This window comes from Corvus moneduloides, chromosome 15 (genome assembly GCF_009650955.1).
Source record: "Corvus moneduloides isolate bCorMon1 chromosome 15, bCorMon1.pri, whole genome shotgun sequence".
In the NCBI taxonomy this organism is placed as follows: domain Eukaryota; kingdom Metazoa; phylum Chordata; class Aves; order Passeriformes; family Corvidae; genus Corvus; species Corvus moneduloides.
In genome coordinates this window covers 11,218,757-11,229,251 of record NC_045490.1, presented here as the reverse complement: position 1 = coordinate 11,229,251, position 10,495 = coordinate 11,218,757, and the positions used below count along the sequence as shown (strand labels likewise).

The following is a 10,495-nucleotide window of genomic DNA, read 5'->3' as shown; positions in this document are numbered from 1 at the left end:
CCCTTGTCCTGCCACTGGTCTGCTGAGGCCAGGCAGGTACCTGTCACACGCTGGTTCCTGGTTTAGGTGCACCATGATGTGCACAGGAATTGCTTTGGCGACTCAACCGTCTCTCCCTGACAAGGAGGCTAGATCCCTCCGTGGGACGGGAACAGGATATCTCTGCGGGACGGGGGCTAGATCCCTCCGTGGGATGGGGGCTAGATCCTTCCGTGGGACGGGGCATGGATCCCTTGGGGGGACGGGGACTGGGTCCCTCCATGGGACAGGGACTGGATGTCTCTGTGGGACAGGGACTAGATCCCTCCATGGGACAGAGACTGGATCCCTCGGTGGGACAGGGGCTGGATCCCTCCGTGTCCATGGAACGGCGCTGGATCCCGCGGGGGAAGCGCGAGCGGGCGGCGGGGCGGGGCCGGGGCTGGCGGCGGGGGAGCCGCGCCCCTCCCCGAGCCGCTGGTGCTACAACAGCGTGATTTCCCCGAAGTGATGCTGCGGCGGCCGCCAATGGCGAGCACGTCCGCCCCTCGCCGCGGCGCGGATTGGCCGGGCGGCGGCCGGGCCCGGGCGCGGGGAATCCCGGAGCCGCCGCGTTATACCCGCGGGCGCGGCCGGCGGCAGCCAGAGCCGGGAGGCGGGCGTGCACCGGACGGGGGACAGCTCGGCACTGCACGGCACGGCACAGCGAGGTGGGTCACGGTGCATCCTATCCTATCCTATCCTATCCTATCCTATCCTATCCTATCCTATCCTATCCTATCCTGCCCTGCCCTGCCCTGCCCTGCCCTGCCCCACCGTTAGCCCCTCACTTTGCGCAGCATGGAGGTTCCAGGAGAAGGCGCCCCGCAGGGTCCTTGGGAGCGGTGCCGGGGGCACGGCGCGGCTCACCTCTGGTCGTAAAGAGGCGGCAGCGCCGGCCTCTGTCGTGCGGAGGAGTTCTGGAGGCGGAGCGGGCGCATCTCTCCGGCGGCCGTCGGGGTGGACACCGCGCATCCCTCCTGCGGGCAGCGGCCACGGCGCAGTGCACAAGCCCTGGGAGGGGACGGGCTGGGGCGGGCTGTCCCTGCGCACCCGCGGGGCCGGGCACGGCTCTGCTCCGCTGATTAGCCTGGGGCGGAGCGGGCGGCCCGAGCCCCGCTGCTCGGGGCAGCCCTTGGCAGACCCTGGCCCGGGATGGGCACTCTCCGGGACCTCGTCCCGCCCCCGCCGAGCGGGTTGCTGGTGAAAGTTAGAAACGTGTTCTTTGGGCAATCTTGGGCTGTGCGTCTTGGAAAAACACTGCAAACAGGAAATTATTTGTGCAGTGGAAGCGCCAGTAGGGCTGGTCCCTGCGGCGGCCGCTGCTCGGGACGGGTCGTGGTGGAGTTGGGGATACCCACCTGCAGCAGGGCCGTTGCCCCTCACCTTGCGCAACTTAATTAATAATAAACTTTTAAGAAGAGGGTTGTGCAGTCGGTGCCTCTCCGTGGCTGTAGAGCGGGGGGACACCCGCACCCAGTCGCGGTGTGGGCGGGAGGCTCCCTCCCAGAACGGGGATCGGAGCCGGGCTCCCACCGGCCTGACCGGTCCCACGCAGAGCTGCCCACGCAGCATGGGCTGAATACCCACTGCTGCCGTCGGCCTCTTTGCCGAATTCCAAACCTGAGCTCCAAATTGGAGCTGAGCCAGGCGGAGCAGGAACTGCTTCCTTCCAGGAGCAGGTGAGAGGCACTGAACGAGAGTTAAGACTCTGGAAAAGTAGTTCTTCGTAGCATTGGTGGTGATGCTGAGCACAGAAGGTATGGGAGGGGCGACACTGCAGAGTGGTTAAAACAGTGATGAGAGTTGGGCTGACCTGTTTGTTCCTTCTTTCACAGCCAACATGCCAGCCTCAAGAATGCGCATGAGGCCATGGTTGGAAATGCAGATTGATTCCAATCAAATACCAGGACTGATATGGATTAACAAGGTGAGGCTGCTCTGTACTATTATCATCATTATTAGTATTACTTGTGTATCATCAGCAGTCCTTATTCTTAAAGGACACTAAACACAAGTCAAGATCATGAAGAAAAAACATGGAGAAAACTTGCCAGCATTATGTTTAAAAAGCAACAGGTTTTGTTCGCAGAAAAGGTAGCTCTGGTTGGTACACAGTGGAGTAGTTCCATTTTTCCCTCAGAAAATTCGCAGGAGAGGAACGATAAATTACAATGAAAACATTCTGAGCATGTTGCAGAACCAAGAAACCTTCAAGCTCTCTTTTAACTCCTGCTGTTCACTGAGCCAAGTCAGCTCCTGTCCCAGATAAGCAGCTGCTGTTACACTCCAGTTACTTCCAGTTTTAAGATCTGGCCTGAAAGAAATGTAATTTTTGGTCTGTATGGCATATCCCTGTTACCAGTGTGTAGCACAGGTTGAGATCACTGAGCTTATTGAACCAGGTCTCTGAAGTTTCCATATCCATCCCAAGAAGATATTTAAGCTACATTCTTTTGTAGCATTGCTGCAGGATCTCATGGGAAACTTAAAAAAGGGATTCTCTAACAAAGTATATCTAGAAAATATGCTGTAATTTATGACATACTAATAGGTTAGATGCAATGTATTGAAATTATTCTGGGATAAAGTTGATAATATTACTTAATTCTACCATACTGTATCACTTTTGGGTTTTTTTTCCCCAGTTTCAGAAACCATAAAAAGCCTTAAATGCCATGAACAAAATAGATGGAACAATAGCTATTTAATTAAAATATAGAGCAGGAGGGTTATAATATTTCTGAGCTGCAACTGAGAACTCTGATTAAATCCATCATTCCAAACTGGCATGTGATGCTTCTTTTTTCATTCAAATCTCTATTGGTTTAATTTCAGGATAAGAGGATATTTCAAATTCCATGGAAACATGCAGCTAAGCACGGCTGGGACATGGAGAAGGATGCCTGCCTTTTCCGGAGCTGGGCCATTCATACAGGTGTGTGCTAGCTTTACATTCCCATCAGTCATATGACTATCTTAAAGCATTTTTTTTGCATGACTTACCCTTGACATACACTGGTAGTTAGACTAACTACTAGTGTATATGTCAGAAAATAGACTGGAAAGTCTTAAATACATGACCCATCTCTTATTTATAGGAAGGTATAAAGAAGGTGAGAAAGATCCTGATCCAAAAACCTGGAAGGCAAATTTCCGCTGTGCCATGAATTCCCTGCCTGACATTGAAGAAGTGAAGGATAAAAGCATCAACAGGGGCTCCAGTGCTGTCAGGGTTTACAGGATGCTGCCACCCTTGACAAAGCATCAGAAGAAAGGTAAACCCTTGGCAAGCCAGCTGGAGTTACACTGCTTAAACAGCACTTAAATGTCTTGCTCCATGTAAGCAGGGGGTAACAGACCTGTTGGTAGCACTGGTGCTACTGGGATTGCTCACTGGTTATTGCTGGGAATAGCCTGTACAAACAGTTAATTTTATCCCAAATTACTTAAACATGCCTAAAGGCAGCATCAGGAGGTATGGGGACTGGCTGCTGCTGGCAGTAGCTGAGCAGGTTTCAAGGCTGCAAGAGCTCACACTTGCCTAAAATGTGCAGCCCTTTCTCACATTTGTCTTATTTTATTTCACAGAAAGGAAGTCAAAGTCTTCAAGAGAAGTAAGAAACAGGAGCAAGAGAAAGGTATGTGTCTTTAGAGGCAGCTGAAGAAGCTAGAGGTTTTGGTGGTTTTCTTGCTTAACTTTTTTTTCATATGGGAACTTCCGTGTTCTTAGACAAGTCTTTCATGCTTTACCCTTGTTTTTGCAGTGTTATGAAGAGACAAGGCTGGAAGAGTCAGCAGAAAGCTTAACCAACACTCCTTTGCAAGATGACCACAGTGGCTACACCATTCACGACTATGCAGAGCAGGAAGTGGAGGTGGAGAGCACAGCCATCACCTTAGGTGAGATGCTGGGTTTAGGTCTGAGCGGAACAGAAAGTGCTGTTTGGGCTAAACACGTGGTCAAAGATGAATCTTGGGGTTGGGGCAGCTGCAGCATCAGACTGGCAGGGACCACAGAGGTGGTTGTCTCTCTCCTGTGAGTGCCAACTCCTGGTGCATCCTACAGACATGTCCTCCTGCGAGGTGAGCGGCTCCCTGACCGATTGGAGGCCAGCAATGGAAGTCACCATGGCTGACAGCACCAACGACCTCTACCAGCTCCAGGTGTCTCCTCTGGCTTCATCCTCCGAAGGTGGGTATTTCTTTTTTCCTACCCATCTTTCACTGGTCTGCTGGAGGCACGGAGGCAGTCTGCTGGAGGCAGTATGAAGGAGTGCCTGGGCCAACAGGAAAAACAAGAGCTGTTTTGTAGAAAAACCAACCTCCATCTGATAGATTTGGGAATTTGGAGTTACCAAACTGGCCAGGGTGCAGAATGGAAGAGCTGGCACATGCCACCTGCCCATGGGTGAATGGCTCTGAAATGCCACCTGCTCCAACAAAGACGGTGGAGGTAGCCATGCTTCTCACTGGGGAAATAAACAATTAACATGGATATATCAGAGTGGTTCTTCACTTGGGGTGCAAATCATCTTATTCCTATAAGCTTCCACAGCAAGTGGGCTCTGCTCTGTTGAGTCCTAGGGAGGCATCAGAGCTAGCTGGAGCTCTGCATCTCAACGTGCAGTTGTTGAAAAGCATCAGAGATGAAGGGCTATAAGGAGTCTGGGGTGGGCATGAGTAAAAAGTACTGGTGTTTTGTGACAAGAGAATATGGAGCACGTTCTGTGGTGAAGAAGCAGAAGTATGAGGGCTAAAAGTTGACATCTATATTTTTTTCTCTTTTTTTATGTGCTTCCAAAACAGTCACAGATGAAGATGAAGAGGAAATAAATCCAGATATTTTTAAGGTAAAACCAGCCCTTCTGTCAGAACAAAATTGTCCTAAGTTGATGTTTGTACCAAGAGAGGAGGGGAAGCAGGTATCTGATCCAGTCTCATGCGAGCTGAACATATACTTACTTAATAAGGAAGCCTGAAAAATTAAATATAAAAAGAAAGCTGCTTTGCAAACATGAACTGGAGAGGACACACCCATGGAAATATTTACCTTTCATGTGAAAGTCAGAGGAAGTTACTGAGTACTGCTAGGAGTAGAGGTTCATAGAATCAGAGCTGCAGAATCATTAAGGTTGGAAAAGATCTCTAAGACATCAAGTCCAACCATCAGCCCAGCGTAACCACCATGTCCTTAAGTGCCATATCCTCATGTTTTTTGAACACTTCCAGGGATGATGAATCCACTGCTTCCCTAGACAATCTGTTCCAATGCTTGACAATCCTTTCCACAAAAATTTCTTCCCTAATATCCAATATAAACTTCCCCTGGCACAAATGAGGCCATTTCCTTGATCTCAGGTTGTTGTATTAGGGTCTGCAGAGATCCTCCAGATTTTTCTGTTTTGCCCTTCCCTCCACCTCTTACGTGTTTAGCTCTTAATCTGCATTTCCAGACATGTCACACTCATCCCACTGATAAGATAGAAAAAGGTGCTCCAGCCCTTGCTGTTTTGCATGAACTTTTTTTTTTAAACTGTGAATAAAACATGTTTTATTTAACTTAGCATGAGAAAATAGAACTTAATCTTATTGCTTACCTGTCTTCTAATTAAGGGCAAGTAATCAAACATTGCACCCCCAGCAAGAAGGAGCAGTTTTTACCATCTCCTTCTTCTCTTCCAGCTGCTTGGACCAGCCCAAGACTGGCACAACACCAGCATTGGGGGTAAAGGCTTTCTCACCAATGAGTCAGGCACCCAGACCCTTTGCAGCACCTACGGCTACAAGGAGCAGGACGGGGACATCAACACGACTTCAGGTACAGGCTTCTGGGCTATCCCTGACAATCAAGGCCACAGGATGATGCAGATAAGACACTAATTAGAAGGCAGCAAAGGAAATTGAGGAATCCACCATCCTTGTGTTATGAGATTTCCAAGCAGCCTGTTGGAAGGCTGTAAGGAATTAGTTGATAAAAAGGAAAAGTCAAAAATACCTCCAGTAAGAAAATCCTATGGATTTCAGGGTTATACATGTGTAAGTTAGGTCAGCTTTCAGGAACTCCTTGGAATACAACTAAAGAATTTCTTCTAGCAATAGCTTAAATGAAACAGTTTAATAGAAAGTGTTTGATGTATTTTAGGAAAATAATAGTCTAAGGTATTTACTCTCATCTGAGAAATCTTTCAATTTTTGATATTTATTTTTAATATATATATACACACTATTTTGCTCTTGCTGCATTAATTCAGTGCCCATTCTTGGTTCCTTTTATCTAGGAGAGGTGGATTTGAGGTTCTTTGACCAGAAAAGCAGCCTAGACTTCTCCTGGCTGGATACAGTGAGGCCAACCATGCAAGTCATTCCCTGTGGGTTGTAAACCCTTGACTTCCTCCAACCACAAACTGCTCTTGGATAGAAACTTCAATGGGCGTGGAGAGAATGGAAGAAATTCTTTGTTACTGACTGAAGGAAGAAAGTAACTTTTCTATTCCGTTTCAGTTGTAGGCCTGGAAAGGTTAGCATGAAAACACCATTATCAATGTAAAAAAGGAACCCCATCTCATTAGCAGGACTCTGGCACCGAAGATGCTCAGCTGCAGCTGCCACCTTATTGCTCTGGAGGTGAAGCTTTTGCTGGAATGTGTCACTGTGCCGTGGAGTCTGACCTGGTGGGGTACCACAGGCCTGGGGAGCAGGTTACCATCCTCCCCATGTGTGGTGTGATGAGCACTTTACCCAGAGTGCTTAGAGGAGACACTGCAGATAAATCTCTGACCTGTTAGTTTTGGTTGCTGCTTACCTGTGCAACACAGGTGACATTGAGCTTAATGACTGTCATTACACTTAAGCAGAAAAATTGCACTAATGGGCCATCTCTTCTTTGATTTACTCCATCATATAGTTCATCTTTCAGACCTTTCAAACTCTGTAAATAGACCATTAAAATGTGAAAATTCAGTTTAGGCTTTGCTTCCACCAAGTCCATTCCCCAGGTGCACTCATAGGATGCTCTCTGCCACAGGCATGCCCTATCCCTTTCCTCATGAGTTCAAGAGCTGCTGCATGAAACTATTTTGCACTGATGGGGCAGAGCTCTTTATTTTTACCATGCCTTTTGCAGATCCCTTCTGGCACTCTGTGGGGATCTCTCCAGTACTGCACACAAGTTTTAACATCCCACAGATCCTCTGGACCAGCATGTGCAGGCAAGTGCTGGATGGAAGAGGTTCTAATGTGTGTGTGTGTGTAATAGATAGGAATCAAATCACTAAGCTGTAACAGACTATTTTCTTGTACATTTTATTTTTGTATATAAAGTGTTGTATATTTGTTTTAATAAAATGTTTTATATATGACATGTTTACTTTTTCTCATAGAAAAGCTCTGAGGACGAATTCCAGCATCCTTGAAAATACCCAAACAGATGCACTGTTAACAGAGACGGAGGGGTTTTTTCATGACTCATGAAAGCACAAGGAATTTAGTTTGCTCTCATTTTCTACCCCCCAGCCTCTTCCAAGTGCAGCTGATGGGTGCAATCCTACATGTCAGGGAAGGGGAGCACTGGTGCTGTGTATTGTGGGGTAGTTGGTTTGTATTTGTCATCATCTGCAAGTCAGACCTGACTCAGAGCAAGGTTACAGGCAACACTAAAAAAATCCTGTACAGCAAGTCCCTGCTATGCATGTTCCTATCAGCAATACCATTGGCTTCTGGGATTAAATCAGCAGTGAAGCCCCAGTTAAATACCTCAGGTTTGCCTAAAAAGAAAGCACAGGCACAATTCAAACGGCAAGGGGAAAGCAAGCTGGTTTTCCCCTGAATATTTGATGCATTTGCTATACTTCATGCTGTAAAGGTCTAATGTTATTGCATCACATGTAGTGGGATACAAGTGAAGCTGAGGCAATGTGTGAGAGCCACAGCCATTGACACTGCCTGGAAAACCCCTGTGCTGTTCTGGCCTTTGGAGAATAACTTCATTTTCTGGGCCAGAGCTGAAGAGAATATTGGGCTGCAGGAGAGGAAGACCCAGCCCAAAGGGCCGGAACAAAGAAGACATTTCCTACTGCGTTTGGCACAGGCTCTACTGCAGTCTGACCTGCAGGGCAGGGACAGATGTGGGGCTTACTGAGGGAAGAGGGAAAATTGAGTGCCAGGTTGTGGGTCTCAAATCCAGCACAGCAAGGTGGAGGGGCAGCCTGGGGAGGGGGAGGCTGGGCAGGGTCCCTTTGTCCTGTTAGTCATTAACCACCCCTCCCTGGCACAGCCTGAGGCAGGCAAGCTCAGGAAGCACCTACCAGGTGACAGGAGCAGAGAGCAGCTTCTGATGACCTCATCCTGGCCCTGCAGGGGTGGCAGTGTGTGTGGGGACTGTGCTGTCCCCCCAAAGCTGTCACACTCCCTAGCAGGGTATCTGGCCTGAAGGTTCACATCTTGGGAATCCCATCCAGCTGGGAATCCCCAGGTACCTGGGCTGCCTTGAATCACACACACCTGAAGTCCTGCAGATCTAGAGCAGGAACATTTTGTGCACAAGCAAAGAAACCACCCACCAGATTCTCAGCCTTCCAGTACTTAAAGTGAGCTTATAAAAGAGACAGAGAGCAACTTTTATCTCGGGCAGACAGTGACAGGACAAGGGGGTATGGCTACAAACAGGGCAGGGTTGGATTGAATAGATATTAGGAAGAAATTCTTGACTCTGGAGGGTGCCCAGAGAAACTGGGGCTGCCCAATCCCTGGAGGTGTTCAAGGCCACGTTGAGAGGGGCTTGGAGCAACCTGGTCTAGTGGAAGGTGCCCATAGCAGGTTGGAGCAAAATGAGCTTTAAGGTCCCTTCCAGCCCAAACCATTTGATGGTTCTATGTTTCCATGACCAGATTTGTGTCCTGGTCAGCTGCAGCAGCAGCTTCTACCAGAGAAAGAATGCGGGCCTGCAGGACCTAGAGCTACCTGTAGCCCTGGGACAGGACACCAGCTCAGCATCACCAACACAAGGAGGAAATCAGTTTTAAGAGCCCTTGCAAGTTTACCACACGTGGGGGGAGGAGAGAGAAGGGAAACTTTCTATGATGCAAACACTGCTAAAAATAAAGTAGAGATTAATTCACCCATTCATGCCTTAAAAGGGGCATGCTTTTCACAAACATGCTCAGATACAAAAAAACCCCCCAGCATTGAAATGCTTACAGATAAAAGGTTAGATCAAGATCTGGGAATAGAAGAAAGCAGCAGCAAGTGCCTCACACCCAGGGACCAGAGACATGCTCCAAGACTATTTTATCAGGACGTTGGAAATGCTTTCCCTTGTTACCTCCCAAGGTACCTGCACATATGACTGCATGTTTGGTATTTTACCAGTGAAAAGTGGTAAGGTCCCATGACAGAATTTGGTAGTTATTCAGCCATTGAGGCATCTGGATGGATAAATTCCACCCCAGGTATTTTGTTGTTTTGAACTCTTTGGGAGGGGGAAAAAAACAGAGTGGTGCTCTCCAGCTCATGAGTGGGGTGACTTGGAGGCTGCTACACTGAGCTGATGTCTGACTGGCTCCTCCATCGCCTCCAGGGCAGGTGGGACTTGTAGGAGCAACAGACTAAAGAGACTTTTAGGCTGCTTGTACACAGAGGAGCATCATCAGCTCTTTAGGATAAACTCCCTGCATAGACTATGTGATAGAAAGAGTTTTAAACCTTGACACTGGATTTTTCTGAACTTGCCTATCCTAATCAAGCTCTTCATAAACCCAGTAAACTTCTGTTGGAATAAGAGTTGTTTTCACCTGTCATTAAATTCAACTGGGAAGTATTCACATCGAAGGAGATCAGGTCCCTGGGGAGAGCTCCGCAGCCCTTTCAAACCCAGTGAGAGCAATAAAGGCAAGTTCCTATGGGTAGAGCTCAAAGGGCAAGCAGCTCTATGCTATGAACCTTGCATGATGGAGAGAAAGATCTAAAGGCAGTGAAGCTGTTGTAAAAAAAAAGATAACTTCTCTATGGTGGAAAACAAAAGGAATCGTTGCGTAATCACTGGTCATTTAGGAAATGAATGGAGCTATTGCTGCAGGCTTAGAAGGCTGCTCCAGCAGAGGCTTTCCATTACCTGCACCATCCTTACACCATCACTAGCTGCAGCTCACTTGTAAGCCTTGAAACCATTCAAAAACAAACTAAAAAAATCTCTTTATTTAGCTTTAGAGCCTTAGACCATTAACAGTACAAAACTTCCTGAAAATAACACATCAGTAAACAAGGAGTTGTTGCTTTCCCCCCAGTCTTTGTCCAAATGGATTCTTAGTGAGTGGCTCACTAAGAACCACTGGTGCCTGGAGAAGCCTCTGGCTCTTGGCTGCCCAGAGCAGTGGCACCTCATATAAGCTTTACCCACTAGGCAGCAGAGCCTGCAGTTCTTTCACCTTTGTTTGCTGTGGTGATTGAATCCTGATAATCAGACACATTTCCAGGCAGT

General features: G+C 48.1%; 1 protein-coding gene across 1 annotated transcript; it reads left to right on the top strand.

The window, feature by feature from the left end:
• The first annotated feature begins 581 nt into the window (after positions 1–581).
• Positions 582–7,279, top strand: IRF1 (interferon regulatory factor 1). The gene is made up of 10 exons (XM_032125232.1): positions 582–689; positions 1,857–1,948; positions 2,857–2,956; positions 3,120–3,296; positions 3,610–3,659; positions 3,786–3,921; positions 4,088–4,213; positions 4,828–4,871; positions 5,704–5,839; positions 6,300–7,279. Exons 2-10 carry the CDS (start codon positions 1,862–1,864, stop codon positions 6,398–6,400), a joined length of 957 nt encoding a protein of 318 aa, XP_031981123.1. The 5' UTR covers positions 582–689; positions 1,857–1,861; the 3' UTR covers positions 6,401–7,279.
• Positions 7,280–10,495: the final 3,216 nt, after the last annotated feature.